General features: G+C 38.6%; 1 protein-coding gene across 3 annotated transcripts; it reads right to left on the bottom strand.

The window, feature by feature from the left end:
• Positions 1–490: 490 nt before the first annotated feature.
• Positions 491–19,330, bottom strand: ubn2b (ubinuclein 2b). 3 transcript variants are annotated; one of them, XM_082164547.1, is made up of 15 exons: positions 18,771–19,330; positions 17,555–17,666; positions 17,320–17,424; positions 16,960–17,091; positions 15,048–15,145; positions 14,083–14,536; positions 12,246–12,316; positions 11,902–12,138; positions 9,975–10,085; positions 9,507–9,650; positions 9,348–9,398; positions 6,329–7,448; positions 5,590–5,785; positions 1,153–1,221; positions 491–1,046 (listed from the first exon to the last, which is right to left on the bottom strand). In XM_082164547.1, the coding sequence occupies exons 1-15, from the start codon at positions 19,043–19,045 to the stop codon at positions 1,000–1,002; spliced, it is 3,222 nt and encodes a 1,073-aa protein (XP_082020673.1). In that variant the 5' UTR covers positions 19,046–19,330; the 3' UTR covers positions 491–999. The 3 variants fall into 3 exon arrangements, with proteins under 3 accessions (XP_082020673.1, XP_082020672.1, XP_082020674.1); XM_082164546.1 differs by having other exon boundaries at positions 5,572–5,785; XM_082164548.1 differs by lacking the exon at positions 1,153–1,221.
• Between the last annotated feature and the right edge of the window lie 932 nt (positions 19,331–20,262).

Raw genomic sequence — 20,262 nt, forward strand, 5'->3', positions numbered from 1 at the left:
TTTTACTTCATGCATAAAAAAGGCTAGAAAAAGAGTCCGACAGTAACAGATTTTATGATCGCACGCCCTATTTCGTTTAAAACATTAAATAACCTAGAATGAATATTTTTTAGGCATGGATTAATACAGCAGAAAAAAAAAAAATGGAAATGATATTAAGTTTGCAAATTAAAGTTACCGCTCCTCATATTTCTATACATCCCTCTTAACTAGAATCATTTAAAGTTGATAAACTGTTTGTTGAACCTACTTTGTATTGCATTCAGTTCAAGTATGTATAAAACAATACAATTCAAAAGTTACATTTCAGACCAAAATCATATGCAAAATGCACTTGATCAATGCACAATCAAAACTCCTGGGAACTTCTGGTGCAGCTGCACAAAGGATAGTCTGGATTTAAACATGGTAAAATGTGTTTGAGCTGAAAAAATTTAAATAAATTCAGCCAATAATAAACATGCATCAGAAACATCAGACACACACACAGTTTTTACTAAGGCTTCTGCATTTTTATTTCGCACGTGTCCTGAAACGCAAGTAAACAAATCCTGAAAGTTCAAGTATATTACAATCGCCCGCCACCGTCATTTGGTTTTCAGTTTGTTTTGACTTTAAAGGGGCGTTTCGTTCATGAACAGCACCAGAGACACTGACCTACACGAGAGAGGGAGGAACACATTCACTCGCTCATCAATATTCAAACACTCAACACGTTAAAAAACTGCCCGCTAATGTACATGCAAACACACACACACACACACACACACACACACACACATACGTGTTTCCCTCCCCGTCCACAGTGATTAGGTCTGTCTGTGTAAACATTGATACATATGTACAACTGACGCATCATTATTCAAACTAATTCATTATTCATGATATTCAAATGCGTATAAAAACAGTTCCGTCTCATTGGACAGCCAGCAGATCATGCATAAAAATGGGCGGAGTCAGTCAGCACTGGATCAGCCAGCGGTCGGGAGCACTGTGATGTCATAAGGACTTCCTCTGCAAGTCTCCGCCCTGCGTTTGATTGACATCTGCACAGACAGAGAGAGGGGTCAGTGAAGTGAACACGGGCGGCGTGTCCCGACAGAAGACAGAAGAAGACTCATGCAGCCAGCGGGAGGCGTCGTCAGCGTTTACCTGAGAAAGCCAGCTGCAAGTGTGGCGGCAGAGCAGCCTGAGCCCCTGACATGAGACCCTTTAACACATCTGAGGAGAGACGGGACACACACACACACACAGACACGCATGAGACGGGATGGACAGAGAGATGAAACCAATGGAGGAAATCAGATTCATGAGGACGAAGAGCAGAAGATGAGCCACAAAAACACACCAGCAGCAACAGAAACTACTAAACACACACACGACTGCAGTGCTTACATCAACTAAACAGTCCGTTAATTCATTCATTATGATGTTTTCCCAACGAACACTGAAGTCTATGCAATATCTGCTTCACATAGTGCGCAAAATGTGTAAAATGATCAAGGTTAGAATGTAATGTGGTTTAAATGTGTTGAACATTCCAAAAGAACAAATCTGAGGTATTTGAAATTTAAGGTGATTCAAATGTTTTCAACATTCCAAAAGAACACAATTGACATATTTGAACGTTTAATGTGGTTTAAATGTCTTTAACATTCTATAAGAACACATCTGAGGTATTGTAAAGTTAAAGGTATAGTGGAGGATTTTCTTTTTCCGGGTGGATCATCAAGACTATTGGTCCTCCTAATTGTCAATCTAGGGCTGGGCGATATATCGCACGATATTGTTATGCGCATCTCGTCAGTAAAGCCGGTTCCTTGATTAGTAGTAAATCACCATCACCTGCTTTCAGATGGAGCGGCATTTACTACAAAGAGCCGTAGTTAACTGACAAGCTGAGCCATATCGCATCAATATCGCGGACGTATCGCCAGTGATAATTAATGCGATACGACTCAGCTTGTCAGTTAACTACGGCTCTTTGTACACAGCAAAAACTCCAGTGTTAAATTAACACTCCTGGGAGTGTATGAGTCCACACTCAAGAGTGTTGAAGTTAATGAGGTAATTAAGTGATTAATTTAGTGATGATTGAACATTACTGAAGACACCTGATGTTAACAAGCAGAATCACTGAAGGAGAAAATCACAAATTGTAAGCCATCGTTATGGCGATCAGTGTTTGCTTTAGTTGGACTCTTGACCCTTATATGTTCACTTTAGATTTTGTTTGGCTGTTGTATCTGAGTTATAACTGCCAGATGAACAAAGAAAAAAAAGTGATCTGATGGTGTTGGTTATAATATGACAATCATCATTTGAACTTGATCACTGAACTCATTAAGATCCTTCTTTCTGATTTCAATTTATGTTGTTGGTTACAGCATAACTGTGAATCTGCATAAATGGCCAGAATTTTTTTTATATAATATAAAGGATTACTTAAAAGTTGTTTTTTAAAAAAAATCTTACTTTTAGGCACACACAGCCGTCAAGATTCAGTCTATGCATCTCAACAATGGTGACGAGCAGAATATTCAATTAGGAAAAGTAAATTACATAGACAATTCAGATCATAATTTATTCATACCGCAATGCATGATGGGAGCCATTAATGAGTTGTGATTGGTGGCAGCCACTGCAACATGCTTTATTATTGTCACCATTGTTGAGATTCACAGGCTGATTATTGATGTCTGTGTTTCTAAATAAATTCATTTGAAAGTTTATTAATGTTTATTAAATATTTTGAATTATAAGTAAAGTACTGATAATCATATGCTGAAGAATCACAAAACTGCTGCTAACAAGTTAAACCAAACTATCTCAATAAGTTTCATTTTTCAGATCACAGCATGATTATGTCAAAACATAACCAACACTGTCAGATCACACTTTACTTTGTTCATTTAACTGTTATACATCAATAACAGCAGACAAACAGTAAACATATAAGGGTCAAGAGCCCAACTAAAGCAAACACCCATCACCATAATGCTAACTTACAATTTGTGATTTTCTCCTTCAGTGATTCTGCTTGTTAACATCAGGTGTCTTCAATAATGCTCAATAATCACTTAATTAATCACTTAATTATCTCATTAACTCTTGAGTGTTAATTTAACACTCATATTTTAACACTTTACACTCTTGAGTGTGGACTCATATACACTCCCAGGAGTGTTAATTTAACACCGCTCCATCTGAAAGCAGGTGATGAGGATTTACTCCTAATCAAGGAACCGGCTTTACTGATGAGATGCGCATAACAATATCGTGCGATATATCGCCCAGCCCTATGTCAATCATTCTGGTGATATGTTTGCGTAAGGCCGTCGTACGTGCTCATCCCTAGGTAGTTTTCGCTTTCTGCGCATGTGCACTTTCAGGTGTATATATGTGTGGTGAGCTACGGTTTCAGCCATCCATTGAAGCTCACCGTTCTCACCGAGTTTTTTCTAAATGTCTGAGGGTCGCAAGAGAAAAAGTGTCTACGAATTGTATGACAAGAAGAGAAAGGCCTCTGAAGAAAGAAACAAGACCAGTGTGTTTTTGGGAGAATATTTCACACGCTGGCGTGCGCTAAAAGCACAGGTTGGGCTTCCCACTGATGCCTCAGTCACGAAGTTTCTACTCGACAGGTAAAGTTTGGCATGCTATTTGGAGAAATCCATTTAAAATCACTTCTAGTAAAAGTTAATGTAAGCTATGATTAGCGATGCTAGCCGTCTCTCGTGCACAAGTTTAATAGGCGTTCCCTCTCGGGACTGGGAGCAGGTAGAGTGTTGAGCATGTGCATTTTTTCAAAAAGTGGAGAGGGCGGTTCTTTTCTAAATTCGGGAAAATCCTCCACTATACCTTTAAACGATGACATTGACTTGCTATTAGAAGCAGTTTTGAAAAAATATTGGAATACTGAATATAACTGTAAGATGCAAGTCAATGAGATTTTTCCCCCATAAAAATGAGCATTTTACTACTTAAATGTCAAAATTGTTCAGTGATGTGACTAGTTAATTTAATTATTACAGATTTGATCAATTAGTTATTGCAGCCATCACACACAAATACACACACATATATATATATGTGATGCGATCTGGGAAAACCCGTCGGATGTCGCGCTGGGACGTTTTCAGTAAATTCCAAAATAGTTTGAATGTCAGTTTTTTTGTCAAAAAATTTTTTTTCATTAAATTATTATTCTATAACATCTTTTCTCTTATCTCTGAAAATATCTTGGCAAAATTCCCTTGTTTAGTGCAGAACAACAGCGATAGTGTCAAGCTGAAAATACTCTCTCTAATGCATTCTATGCGACCATTTTCTCTAACGCGTCTAACGCACGCAGAGGTGAAAAAAACAAAACAATCGCCGTATATCCCATACACCCGTCCGTCTCTTAACACTACAAAGATAGTTTACCTATAAAATAAACCACATAACATGTACAGTGAATGTGTATTAGTGCGCATTTCGTGCCAATCCTGTTTTAAAAAAACAGTGCCAAGCGTCCCGACGGTGACAGTTATTAAACCTGTTTTTCTCAAAATTCCGTTCCAGAAAATCATAGCGATCGGCCGACTTCAGATAAACATAACTTTTGCTACCAAGCTATGATAAAAATAAAAACCGATTTGGAAAGGGCTTGATACCAGCTTCCATATGATATCAAAACCTGTAATAGGTAAAATTCCACCATGTGGTGGGTTTTCCCAGATCGCATCACATATGGTGTCCAGTAGAAAACCTAACAAATGATTGAAAGTCTGAATTCTGCAGATTTGACAGTATTTTAACTGCAGCAGTGTATATTAGACGTGACTGAAGCGCTAAGCTGAAGATTTGATTTTCTTCGCTTACATCTGACTCCACTGACTCATGAGCAGAATACTAGTGATTCATTACTGGGTCCATACTGGGTTGTTTTCCAGTTACTGGCATTGGGAAATAACGGTGTCTGCTTGATGGATTAAAAAAACATGTTTATTCTACTTGAATCACTTCTGGAATATTTATCACTGCCAGAATATTCCTGATACATGCTCACTTTAAATGATTTATATTTAATTTATTTTACAATATTTATTGTAATATTATTTATAAATCCATTTTATGTGTTTATTATTTAACACCATATCAGCAGCAAAAGACTATTTTAATGGCAAACTAGTCAATAAAAATTCAATAAATCTAGAACACATCTTAACAAATTTAACAATATTTTCTTACAAAAAATTTTAGTAAAAATTATATTTCAGTTTAATATATTTCATAGAAAATCTAGTTTTTCAGGAGAATAAAGAAAAGTCCAATAATTAAAATAAATAAATAAACAAACAAACACGTAATTCCCTACCTTTAAATTTTGTTATACGGTTTTAATCAGTAATAAATGCTCATTACGCAAGAGTGTATCAGAAACATTACAGCAGTGATAAACATGCTCAGGAATAAAAAAAAAAGCAAACAGTGTCAATTCTGTGAGATCTAATGAAGTATGTAAAATTCACCTCACTAAGAATTTTTAAATGATAATAATAATAATACAGTATTAAATATATTTACGTGTGAAGAGCGACTCACTCTGGGGAAGGTTGAACCCTGAGCTGCTGGGATTGGTCGAGACGCCGGAGGTCGCTGTGGAAACCACAGATGAAGGAAGATTCAGCAGGTTTGGAAACTGGAACGGGAGAGAGACGGGAACCAGTCCTCCCAACATCCCGAAACCCAGAGGCAGAGACGGGCCGGCCGAACTGAGAAGAGCGCTGGCGGACGACACCTACACACGGGGAAAACATCATTAATCATCATTAGGCCTCTTCACTGTGATAAAGCAACGCATCCCAATGGAGTCCCACTTTCTGCAGCAAGCGGAGCGAAAATAAGTGATAAAACCACTAGAAAACCAAAATCAGATCGCAAAGATGCCTAAAATACATAAATAAAACAAATAAATAATTATTATTTATAACTAATAAATAAACAAAACAATCGAAAAATAATTTAATTAAAAAATATTATTATTAAAATAATTATATTATATATCATTCATTTTAATTTATTGTAATTAATTAAAAATAATAATAATAATAATAATGATAATAATAATTATTATTATTTGGTCTAAATCAGATGCTAGTTATTTTTTTTTTTAAGTAAACTGACCATCATGCTATAATATATATATATATATACATGCCTTGAGTTTGAAAGTAGCAAGTAAAAAAAATATTTTTTAATGTTTAATTAAAATTAAATAAATAAAAAACAATGAATCAATACATTAACATTTAATAAAAAAGTGAAATTATGACGGAGAGACCTGTGAGAGCTGAGTCGCTGCGGCCGTAGACACCGATGTGATTGTCTTCACCCCCTGATTAGCTCCGCCCACTTGTCTGTGTCGCTGGCTGTGATTGGCCGTCCCCGTCACGGGCGAGGCGCTGGTCACCGGCTGCTTAGCAACAGCTGCGGTTGTCGTGGCGAGGCTGGAGATGTTGTTGCCCTGAGAGGAATTCTTCTGCCCCACGGGGGAGCTGTAACCGCCGGCGATGAACCCCGCATGGAAGCCTTGGCTCTTAGAGGCGTGCTGGTGCATGCTGGGTAACGTGGGCGGCCTGGAGACGGCCGGGCCGGTGGGAGTGAGCTTGATGATGTTTGAGCTAGGGTTGTGTGGCGATTTGGTGAGCGTGGCCTGCATGGGCGTGATGAAGCCCGGTTTGGGCGACTCGTGGGGCGCAAGTTTTTTAGTTTGCGGCGTCACGGTCACGTGGAAAGGCTGAACGGATTTAACGTTTATGAGCGACGGCGAGGAAGTGGTGAGAAGTGCGCGCGACTGCGGCGATGAGCTGTTATTGCTTGTTTTGATGAGACCCGTTGACATGGCGACCAATGATTTTGCCGGAATCTTTTGAGGAGCGTGAAGAGGCGATGATGTGGGAGGTGGGCGGGGCTTCGGCTGGGACACACCCAGTTTAGTGGGCTGATTCACTGTCGGTCGCTGAGCGGGAATAACCGAAGGCCTCTGAACCTGTGATAAAACACTCACTCCTTTAACGACCGGAGACGCAGACGAGGAGGAGAGGATGCTGGGAGAATGAAGCGGGAGGGTGTTGGCACTCTTTTTGGCCAGGTGTGGCGACGCCGTGTGCAGCGACTGGGCCGGTTTGGGAGTGTCGGTGGATGGCGGGCTGTCGGACTGGGCCAGGCCTTTAGCGGCGCTGCTGAGCATGGCTAGAGCGTGAGAGATGGAGTCCAGCGATGGGGCCGTCAGATCCTCGTCCAGAGAGTCCGACAGGCAGATGGGCTCCGGCGGGGACGGCCCGCGCGGGACGGTTGGGGAAGGGGTGGCGGGGTCCACGGAGAGGGCCGGGCGCTGGAGAACACCACTGTCCTGAGGCTTGGGTTTGGCTTTGGGGGTCGGTAACATCCGCTTCTTTACTCTGAAAAAAACAAAACAAATCAATGCAGTTTTTACGGTCAGACACTCAAACAGTGATGACATAAAACTGCTCCCATTTTACTTCAGTGTTAAATAAAATAAAATAAAAAAAACACAAAGATAAAAAATACATTATTATCAAAGTATACATCAAAGTTATACATGAATTTTGAACAATACCCAATCTTGTCTAAGGACAACTTTGATGAACTTTTTTTGAACCACTTCAAATGTTGCCTATTGTATTTTTTTTTTTTTTACTAAAAAATATATTTTCAATATTTGTATGTTTAATTAATGAAAAATTTAAATAATAAAATATTTTAATGCTTAAATGCAATAATTAAAATAATTTAATGTTGAAATAAAATACAAAATTAGCAATATTTTTTATGTTTTAAACTCCTGGAAAGTTTTCAGTTCACGAATTTTAAATATTTTTATGTTTAATTAAAAATTGAATAAAATTTAAATAATAATAAAATATTTGTATGTTTAAATGCAAAGAAATTTGTTTTAATGTTAAATTAAAATACATAATTAAAATAATAAATTAGCAATATTTTTTATGTTTAAATTAAAACTATTGAAAAATATATTTGTAAAGTTTAATTTAAATTTAATAAAAAAAATAAAAAATCTTCTGTCAGTGATGCAAGTGAATGGTTCAATATTAAGCCAGTTATCCATTTTATTACCAAGGATTAGTATTTTTTCTAAGTAAAATTACCATCATGCTAAATGCTAATGAAAAAAACAAAAAAACATTGTTTATTATTGACAGTATAGCCCAGGGGTTTTCAAAGTGTGGGAAAAGTGTCGTTGTTTCCGCTCCTGTTTTCGATAAGATCTTTATAAACTCCTGGAAAGTTTTCAGTCCGAGGATCCAGTAAGCGGATGCAGTCAAGCAGTCCTGATGCAGAGAAAGCACGGCTGATTTCATCAGAGATGGCAGAGAGAAGAGTGTATTTGGCTTCAAAGCACAATCTCTCTGCTATTCTGTGATTGTTTCGGAGCCGTTTCTCTGTGTGAAATACAGACTGAACAGCGGCTCGAAACACCCAACCGCTGCATGAGCATAATGATACACACACTACACCTCTCAGATGGATAAAGCAAACAAGTGTAGCGCTAGTAAAGTTTTGATGGATGACGATTGTAATCCAGGTAAAGACGAGTACAGTGACAAACAGGAGTCGAGCATTAGGCACGACAGACGAGAGTCTAGATTTACTCATTGTGCATCATGTAGCCATGAACGGGCATGATACTTTAACAGTATTGTTCTTTGCAATGATGAAAATATGAATATATGATGTAATATGTATTAATGACTATGTGGTGAGCTGTAATTTTTCCTCATTTTATTATTCAATTCTATTTTTTCAACCCTAACCACGGGTGACCGTTTCAACTTCCTAACATGAACTAATGAATCGCTTACAATAGATCTGTGAATGTGCACTAATATGAAGTATGGGAAAATGATTTAATGTGGACTGTAATGAATTAATCTAGATCCAGCTGTTAGTTAATGTTTCAAAATAACCAGATGCCTTAGAGAACGGCATTTTAAAGACATAAACGCCATGATAAATGTTATATTAACACTCCAATTAATACTTTAAAAAAGTACATGGCATTAAACTGGTTCATTGATGCATGTTATTACCCTAAAATGATTAAATATCAGTCCTAAATTGTGTCCCAGTCATAAAGTGTCAGATTACGAAAGCAAAATAAGTTGTGAATGCCACAATCATTTGCAGACGATCTGTGAACGTGCACTAAGAGAAGTAGGTCCAAAAAGGCTCCATGTTGTGAATGAAAATCCTAATGAATAAATCTAGATTCAGCATCTAGTTAGTGTTTAAAAATAAACCAGAGTGGAGAAACTCACGTGTTTCCAGTGAGATGATTGTGAGCTATTCGGCTCTCTTTAAACAGCATCCTGAGAAGCAGAGAGAAAGAGATGAATGTTTAGTGAATCAACATTGACATTCACCAGCACTGACACCAGCAGAGGTCCGAGAACTGGTGCTGTGGTGCCGAAACCCACCTGGCCTGCATCCATCCTTTGGGCCAAAGCGGTTTGACCTCCGTCTCCATGAAGACCTTCAGGTAATCCTCAGGTGAGAGTGAACTCTGAGCCTCCAGCGCGTAACAGCCCAGCTTCACCCGCACCAGATTACACAGCAGAGTCCTGTGCAAACACACACGCAAACACACACAGATATCAAGCAAAAACTAATATATTTTCAATATTTTTGTTTAATTAAAATTAAATATTTGTAATGCTTAAATGCAATTAAAATCATTTAATGTTGAATTAAAATACAAAATTAGCTATGTTTTTTATGTTTTAAACTGTTTCTTTAGGTTTACTTAAATTAAAATAATAATACAATATTTTAATGTTTAAATGCAAATAAAATAATTGAATGTTTAATTAAAATAATAAATTAGCAATAGTTTTATGCAGGTCTGTCTCATGCCGAACGCATTAGTGATCATCCATGACTTCCACCTGAGTTTGTCGTCCCACACGAACTTCTTCCTGGGTCCCATCACTCTTCGTCCTGGTTTCTCATCATCTTCCTCCTCTGAGCCGTTTCTGTCACCGTCTTCGGTCTGCTGCCTGCACACACACACACACACACACACACACACACACACACACACAACGGTAAACACACAGAAGTCTCTTCGTTTATTAGGACCCTATTAAAACCTTTTTTTTTTTACGTTTTGATTTTTATAGATTTTTTTTTTTTATTCCATTTCAATGGTTCAATTAAAATGTAGTAATCAAAAAGCACGTCTAATTAATTGAAATCATGAAACTTATACAATTTAACAACAATTTATTTAAAGTTTAACAAAGATTATGCGTTTAGGGCCGTATGAAATACAATTTATATTTATTTTCTCAAATTCCGTTTTATATTTACCAAATTCTGTGTTTTCTGTTTTAAGTTTTCTGGATTACATTTTAATGGTTTTAATTACATTTTAATAATCAAAAAGCATGTCTAATTAATTAAATTCATAAAACAACAATTTATTCAATTTTGTAAAAAAAATTAATAAATAATTCTATGAAACTGCGGCCCGAATAGAGTCAAACGAACAAACGCGTTGTGCAACGAAGACCAATGGCCAAGGTCTTGAATTTCGCTAAATACCGGTACATACAATTTCCTATCGTACACCCCAGAACACTTGGAATATACATTACGACAGGTGTCACATGGGATCATTTTGTGATACTTGTGTCTTTTTTTTTAAATAACTTGATGCTGGTCGCCATTCACTGCCATTATATGGACGAGAGAGAGTAGGAAATGTTTTTAAAAATTCTCCTTTTGTGGTCCATAAAGAAAGAAGAGCATACGGCTTAAGAACATGGTTGCATAAATTAAAGACTAGTCTTAAAAGTTAGTCATCACAATTTTTTCCTTTTAAACTGTTCATAACTGTTTTAAGTCAGTTACATATAAACGTAGTTTGGTCTAATTTGATACTAAAAAGTAAGACTGGTAAAAAAACGTTAGTTAAAGGGATAGTTCACCCAAAAATGAAAATCAGCCCATGATTTACTCATCCTGAAGCTATCCTACGCACAACGTAATGACGAACGCGGTTGCCCAGTCCTGTTTGTTTGAACCGCGAGAGGCATCAATTGCCGTCATTACGTTGTGCGTCAAGTTCAAGTGTTACTCTTTTGCTGTAAATCGATGCGTACGGCCTTCTGCCGGAAGCTGGTTATTTTAGTTGATAAAGTTTTAAATATGGATATTTTTCTTACATGAACGCATCGCTTCACTTCAGAAGGACTTTATTAACCCCCAGATCCGTGTGGAGCACTTTAATCATGAATAGATGCACTTTAATCATGAATAGATGCACTTTAATCATGAATAGATGCACTTTAATCATGAATAGATGCACTTTAATCATGAATAGATGCACTTTAATCATGAATAGATGCACTTTAATCATGAATAGATGCACTTTAATCATGAATAGATGCACTTTAATCATGAATAGATGCGCTTTAATCATGAATAGATGCGCTTTAATCATGGATGGATAGGCTTTGATGGACTTCCAAAAACATACACCCATTCACTGCCATTATAAAGCTTGGAAGAGCCAGGACATTTTTTAATATAACTCCGATTGTATTCGTCTGAAAGAATAAAGTCATATATAGGATGGCTTCAGGTTGAGTAAATCATGGGCTAATTTTCATTTTTGGGTGAACTATCCCTTTAATACAGTAGCCAACATTTGAAGTGGATCAAAACCTTTCATAAGTTATACATGAATTTTGAACAATACCCGTTCTTGTCTTAGGACAACTTTGATGAACTTTATTGATCCACTTGAAATGTTGACTACTGTATATATATAGCTTTTACTCCTTACTCAGTAGTAGTCCAGTTTCTTACTTGGCAACTTTGGCCATGCAGTCCATGTTGTATCGAGCGATCTGCTCCGGCATGACGCTGCACACGGCCAGCTTGAGTTTGAGCAGCGGCGTCCGCAGCCGGTCGTCCTGGATGTTCAGACTCAGCTTCTTCAGCCGCTTCAGCAGAGCCTCTTTATTACACGGCACGAACGCCTCCAGATGAGTGTAGACGGCGGCGCGCACAGACGCAGACTGTTCCTGCACCTGCAGCTCGATACTGCACACACACACACACACACACACACAGAGAGAGAGAGAGAGAGAGTGAGATGATCGAACCAACCAGAGATACTGGGAATGAAAACAACGGCCAAATGAACTCACTCCAGCAGGATGTTGTTCATGTCCAGCGTGAAAAACTTCTTCCTGCCCTCCATATCAAACTGACGAGACGCCTGAGAGGAAAACAAGCAGTTAACGACAGCTCAAATGTAATGGCTATCTTCATGGCGACAAATACTTTAAACAGGGTTCCCACACCTTGTTTAACTTCAAAATCAAGCACCTTTCAAGGACTTTCCAGGTCCAATATCCTGAAATTCAAGGACATAATGTGGGGACACATTTCAAGTGAGAGCAAGGTTACATCGTGTTAACTTGTAAGATACATTGTTACAGTTTTCATGTGTCAAACACAACTATGCAAAAAAGTTTCTTTTTTTTTTTTACATTGATTTTTGGCCATATGACAGAGATCTGATATTGTATTTGTCGTATTTCTGTTTTACATAAAACTCGATACATCCTATACTGTATTCAAAAATGATCTGGTATTAAATGATCTGGTATTAACCTCATACATTTTTTTTTAATAAAAACACCTTTCCTTTTCCTTTATATCCTCGCTTATCGGGCTTATGCTACTCTGAACATTGTGCCTGAACTTTGTATTTTGAGCACTTTCTTGCGTTGTTTTTTGCCTCTTCACGATGACTCGCTTAATTTAGTCCTAATTTGTAAGTCGCTTTGGACAAAAGCGTCTGCTAAATGACTAAATGTAATTTTTGCATGAAACGTTGAGGTACCATCGTAGTAGTTTCGTGCACGCGTGAACGTCATGACAACGTACAACACAAAGTACCTCACGTGAGAAACACTTAACGTAACTTAAGGTAAATGCGTGTAACTAACGTAAATCAAGCAAGCTAGTGTGCATTGGCCACGAAGTGTTGGCAAAATAACACATTAGCGGACCGGAGGGAATAATATGGAATTTTTTCCAGAAAACTTGCACAAAATAAATTCAAGCACTTTCAAGGACCTGTATCTATGCATGTTTATTTTCAGATATATATCTATTTTTCAGGTTCACAAACTTTCAAGGATTTCAAGGACCCGTGGGAAAAATATGAAAGGAAAAACAAAAGAAAATTTACTATTCATCTTACATAAAACTAAAGCTGCAGCTCATATATCACTTCACAATCCAATCCAATCATCTGTAAAGTCAACATGAAAGTAAAATTGAGGCTGTTTACTTTGACACACGTTTCTGGTCTCGTGCGTTTTATAATTATGTGCTATTAACAAAAACTTATAAAACATCACCATCCCATCAAATCCTTATGGATTAAATCAAGTCCAGTCCTACATTTTCCAGTTGGATATTCTGGTTCACTTGGAAATGCATCACATTATGAAAGTAAAATAAGTTGCGAATGACATACCATGTTTACTTCAAAAGATTGAAGACACCTCCCATAATAGACATCAGAACCAAACAGCATCTTCTGATTTGCTGACACTATTATACCCTGTTTTCCACAGATCTCCATCTTTCTAACCTTCCGCTCTTCCTGTTCTCCCTGTATTCTGTCTATTTTCTCTCTATCATGTTGATCTTCTCTTCCTCCTACACCTCTCTCTACCTCGTCTCCTTCACTCTACCTCGTCTCCTTCACTCACTCTCTTTCCACTGGAATCTGCCTGGAAAGAAAAGATGGCACACACACAAACACCCACACATACAATCACACCCACACACAAACAAACTCGAACACACACACAAATCACAATCACACACACACACACACACACATCCAAACAAACACAAACTTTTCAAACTGCTCGTGTTTCTAAAAGTGTCTCATGAGGATCATGAATCAGTGTTTATGCAACTAAACGCAGTGACTGAGGTGTGTATGTACAGGTCAGCACTCACCGCCCGCAGGTCCTCTATGCGCTTGATAAGCGGAGCAGGGAGGCTGCTGGGAAGCGGCGGCGGCGGCACCAACCCCGTCTTCTGCACTCGACCCGCGACTCCGGGCTTCTGGGAGCCGTTCTCGCTCTGCCCGGGACTCGCCGGCTGAGGAGAGTCCAGCAGCCCGAAGTCCAGGTCGCCCATCAGCTCCTGCAGCATGTCGTTCTCCGTGGCTCCGCCCAGCAGTGACATCATCGCCGGGTCAGAGGTCAGGTCGGCCATGGAGAGGTCGTTGCTGGGGGCGACGGCGGCAGCGTTGGGTTGCGCGCGGACGAGCTTGACGACCGACGTCGGGTGCTTATTGCGGATCTCCTCTTTCTCGCGGCTGAAGCGACGGATCATGGCCGCCAGAGACAGAGAGTCCTTCATCAGCTTCTTCCTCTTCTTCTTCTCCGGCCGATTCAGAGCCGACACACTGTCAGAAAGAGAGGAACAAAACTGGTGTCATACACACTAGGGTTCGAAAGATTGGGAAGAGTACGGAAATGTATGCTGTCAGTTATTAAATTGATCAAAAACACACATCTATAAATGTTACAGAAGATTTCCATTTCAAATAAATGCTGGTTTCCACAGAAATATGAAGCAGCTCAACTGTTTTAAACACTGATAATAATCAGAAATGTTTCTTGAGTGCCAAATCATCATATCAGAATGATTTCTACATTCAGGTTTGGAACCACAATTGTAGGTTTATGACATATTTACTACATATTTCTTTAACATTCATGAACAAACTCTAATACTCTCAAAGACCCAAAAGCGTCCCTTCAGCAGCAGCAAATGGACACACAAAAGGGCCGTTCGTTCGGAACGTTTTTGCGCTTTAAAAAAAGTAGTGAGACATGGCGCAACGGTCAAAGACGCTCATCTAGTACTTGTTTAGCTCATAGCGTACTGAAACACAAAAAAGCATCTGAACTCACCCTGTCTTGGGTACTTTGAATTTCCTGGGTTTCTTCTCCTCCAGGCCGCCGTCCTGCTTCTTTTTCCTTCTCTTTATCACCCGCTCCTCTCCATCCTTCTGTGAATCAGAGTCGAGAACATCCTCTTAGTCAATCACACCATCACAGACTCAGAGACCAGATCAGATCTCTGATAGAAATCCCTCAGTATATAAAAAATTGACCATTAATAAGAACAGCATTACTTGGTAAAAAAAAAAAGAACAAAAAAATATTTTCAAGTTATGGCTAACAATCAATAAATAGGCCTATATTACAATTACAAATTAATTTGTTAAAAAATTAAAAATAAACATAGTAAAAACTATTGTTATATGCACCCAGCAACTCACACTGAGATTGACCTTTTACTTGACCTTTTAAAGGGTCAAAGCTTTGCCATAATCAATAGTATCCCTTTATATTAGTGCTAGATGATCATCTAAATCTTAAAATAGGTCGGAACAACGAAATATTATATAAAGTGTCATTAACCGATTTTGTGGCATTAATGTGCACAAAAAAAAAAAAGTATAAATATATATATTATAGTCATTTTTGTGGCTAAAAGTGTGATTAGAACAAAGTAATTAACATTATATTGTTGCTACTTCGATATTAAAGCTAAAAAAAAGAAACATGCTGAACAGAGTGAGTGAACAATACTGTATTCGTTTCATCTTCAGCCTTCTGTGGTTTAATAATAATCAGGCTAGGACATGTTACAAATATGCAACACTACCATTCATATACTTATAAAACATATAATTCTGGCTGTGCTAAACCTGACACTTCCTCCACAGCATGTGCCATGATGATGATGAAGATGATGAAGATCACCTTGAAGTAGGGATGTCAATTTTCACAAATTCCCATGATCGATCGTCGTTTAAATTAACGATCAATTAATCGATTAATCGTTAGCCTTAATACTGCGATATGCGTCTACTGCAGTAGCTATGGCCAACAGCATGACAAGGGTCTGCAAATTATGATGCTCAAAACGCTATGTTCCTCACCAAATCAATTAGAATGGTTTTAAAAATAAATAAAGGGCTAGTAGGATTGTAAAATGTTTCGATGTGATTGATAATTAAATTAATTATTTAATAATCAAATATAACTACTAATACAACGTGTCACCAACGCCGCCTCATATGCGCTTAGTGTGACTGTTGTGGACGCGCTCTTCCTGGAACAACTGCACGCGCTGAATGAATCTGCTACCGTTAAACTGGAGCACTTTGCTAGCACGTTATTTATCTAAAAGAAACGCGTCCTATATGAGATTAATCAGATATATTCAAAATAAACATAATATTACAAATTATATCTGCACAAAATGACGCAAATTCATGCACAAGTGAACTTGAACTAAGTTACGTGCCATTCATTCAGAACTACTCATGTTGTGGACGCGCTCTTCCTGGAGCAACGCGACACGGCAACTAAACCCAAATAATTTACAACGTTTTATTACAATATTGTTCTCTTTATAATGTTATGTAATATTACAGTCCCAATAGTCATTATTAGTCGTGCATTGCCGTTTGAGCTGCGCGCGCTGAAGCTGACGCTTTACTACAGAGTTAATTCTTAACCAAATGCATCCAATATGAGATAAATCAGATATAGATAGGCCTACAGAAAATAAACAGTATTACAACTTACATTTGCACAAAACAAAAGGCTGCGAATGCACACGCAAACTTACAGTCATGATGAAGGTGTAAAATGGTCCCAAACATAACTCCGGCGCGCTCGCTTTACATGTTTCGCGGTTGAGCAGCACGCACACGCATAAAGACCTGCTTAATCGATGATCGATAAGTTGTATCGATTAAATGTATTATCGACAATTAATCGATCGTCGATTAATCGTTGACATCCCTACCTTGAAGTGATTGGAGTCTTTTCCTCCGCCCTCTCCCTCTGATTCAGACGCGGCCCTGAACTGAAGCGTGCCGGTGTTGATGTAGAAACCGCCGAGTTTAGTGGTCAGGGACGCAGGAACGAGTTCGTCGTACTGCAGAGACACAACAGACATCATATACGGTCGGCCTGCAGGTCATTAATGCTGCAGAGTGAAATATAGAGCCTTTACATTCATTCAGAAAAACTGAACACAAAGCTGTGTCTGAACTGACTCGGATACCCCATCATGTGCTGTTAATCATGTAACGAACGGTCACTGAGAGCATTTCGGGAGATAATCAGTGGTGGACTTCTGGGTGAAGCTCTCTCTGATACTCACAGCCTCGGAGTTGTCGATAAACGGATCGGTTTCATCATATCCGTAACCGATATCGATGAGATCCTGCATCCGGTCTCGCCGCTTCTTCTTAACAACAGTGTTTCCCTGAGATGATAATACACTATATTCATTTGACGTGTCGTGATTAAGATTACATGTTTTCTGGGTAAACACACACGCACACACATGTTGGTTGCAGGTGGATGTGTGCATTCGTCAATAAAAGAATACATACATATTTGCTCTCAAACTTCCTGGCGAGAGCCTCGACTTCTTGCCGTTCTTTGTCTTCGTCTGCAAACGGGTCGCTGGGATCCAGAGCAGGTTTGAGACCTTGAGGAACTTTCCTCACCTTGAGGAGCAAATTAAACCGGTCAGACACAACTAATCGACTCATTTACATGCAAACCGACACCAATCATACCAATAACCGATAATTCTTTATATTTGAAAGATGACAACCGATATATTGGCCGATAAATCTAAATACAAATTTTTATATAATTTTTGAGAGCCTGATTACAAAAAGAAAAGTCTCTCCATTAAAGGCCATGTCCCAAACACGCAATTATAATGTCATTATAATTTTATGTAGCCGATATGACAGACTTGAGCTGCACATGTTGCACTTTACTTGATTTTCCTTTTCTGAAGTGATTCCCATCATATTTCAAGCAACTCAAAAAAAACATCATGGCGAAGGTAAGCGTAAGTGTCTCAGCTGAAGGAAATAATCCATTATTTATCGGCTTTAATATATTGGCCAAATGTTCTTATCTGGCCAATGATAACATTAAAACATACCATGACCGATACCGATATGGTGGCCGATATATTGTGCATCCCTATACAATTATACAATTCAATAATCAGGTGTGATATACCCGTGTGCAGTATTTTTCTAGATTTTACAGTGTAGGCTAATACTTACTGACATAAAAGTAAAAACAACATCAAATATGTCAAGGTATTGTGAATAAACAAATATCACCCAAACTTTTTTCTACTCATACTACTCACTTCATAAAACTGAGGTTAAACCACTGGAGTCACATGGATGACTTTAATGATGACTTTACTAGCTTTCTAGGGCTTGGAAGTGGTAGTTGCGTAAACTGTCAATGGAGGGACAGAAGCTCTCAGATTTCATTAAAAAGAAAACTAAACCACCCATCATTAATCTCAATCCGGCTACTGGTGTAGTTATACTGTTACACTGAAATAACGATCCCTATATTTACATTTGACAGGTTGACAGAAACTTGGCTTCAACCTAAAACCTTTCAGTTACCAGTTCAGATATTTAATAACCACTAAACCACACACTAGTCACTTATGTGCTGCTGTGGTTAAGTCAAAAAGTAACTCTATAGTATCTAACGATGTATTTACTACAGGTTCGGTTCACCTGCTCGAGTCTGGGCTCGAACCCACACCCGTTCCCCGCAGACCTCACCTGCAGGCTCGAGTGGACCAGCTCGCCGTAGTTAAACTCCGCTGACTTCTGCTCACTCGGTTCTGACAGGCTCAGGTTCAGGCGGACGGTGCGTTTGGGTTCTCCGGGTTCCGTTGCCGGTTTCCCGGCACCGAACACCCCCGGGGCGGTGACACTGGGACTCGGTTCATTCTCTTCGTCCTCCCGTCGGCGTTTCTTTGGCTCGGTTGCCGGCGGTGTGGTGCTGAACGAGGCGAGGGTGACGAACGGCACTTTTCTCGGGTCAGCCATTGGACTCTCCGGTTCTGCTCGAGCCCGAACACACACGCGCGTGCACGCGCGCGCTCCTGACTGTTAGCTTGAGCTAAAATTAGCGCTCACACTATTAAACAACAGTTCAATGCTGACACGAAACGAAATGAAGTCCGTTTTAAATTATATAATATTTCCTCGCAGCATTCGAGTCGAATCCGTTTCATTTAGTCGATTGTAAAAGTAGTTTTTGTTTCTCTCTGTGAAATCTCGGCAGCATATGTAGCGGCCATTTTCAGTAGCAGTAAATACAGGATGAGGCAGCGGCCAGCGGGGTCACTGATCATGCGCAATGCGCGCGACGCTGGAATAGGACCAATCAGAAGTCTCAGCGCACTCTAAGACCCGCCCACTTCCAAGCCTCCAGCGGGAGAGGGTGGAGCCGCTTCCGTGCGCGCTGACCGCGGGAGATTCAGAACCGCACAAGTAGAGTGATTCATCCCAGAGAATCGAATCTTTTGCAGGACAGGTTCACAAAATGACTCGTTCAGAGACACAGTTCAGACTTTTTTTTGTATATTGTTTGTTATCATTACCTTATTTTCTCTGTCCCGTCACTGTCTTTCTTGTGTGTTGGTGGTTTGAAAAATATTCTATGTTAACAAAGTATTTTGTTATCGAATATGTAAAAATCCTGTAAGTTACACAATTAGCCAACAAGTGACTTAAATATTATAAGTCTTTTGAATAATATTGTACCTGATCCTACTGTCATAGTGTAATTATATATTTTAGTTGTCATGTTGTTTGTATATTACTATTATAATTATTTTAGAACTTTAAATTTATGCAATACTATAAATCCATTAAACTACAACACCGTTTTGCCTAAAGTATCAAACCAACTAAATTACACAGAATGTATGCACAAGGCTTGTTTTTCAGATTATTAATCTAGTATTTTTAAATACGATATTGAACCCCTTTAAAATACAACACCCAAAAAACTTTTATGTCTAAATGTAAGATTTATGTGTTTGAATTGCATATAAAATTTCCATCCATTTGAATTACATAATTTGAACATAAACAAATTAATAAACTGAATGTGATTCGTATTTGCCAGTCTAAAAAAACCGGTACAATTAATTAATAAATTGAACATGTTTTAAATACACAACCCAGCTAACAGACTTTTGTTATAAGAACGTTCTCCAAATATTCAGTGTTGGTTCTGGGAACGTGAAAAATGTCCA

The sequence above is a fragment of the Leuciscus leuciscus genome (genome assembly GCF_965113295.1).
Source record: "Leuciscus leuciscus genome assembly, chromosome: 1".
Lineage (NCBI taxonomy): Eukaryota > Metazoa > Chordata > Actinopteri > Cypriniformes > Leuciscidae > Leuciscus > Leuciscus leuciscus.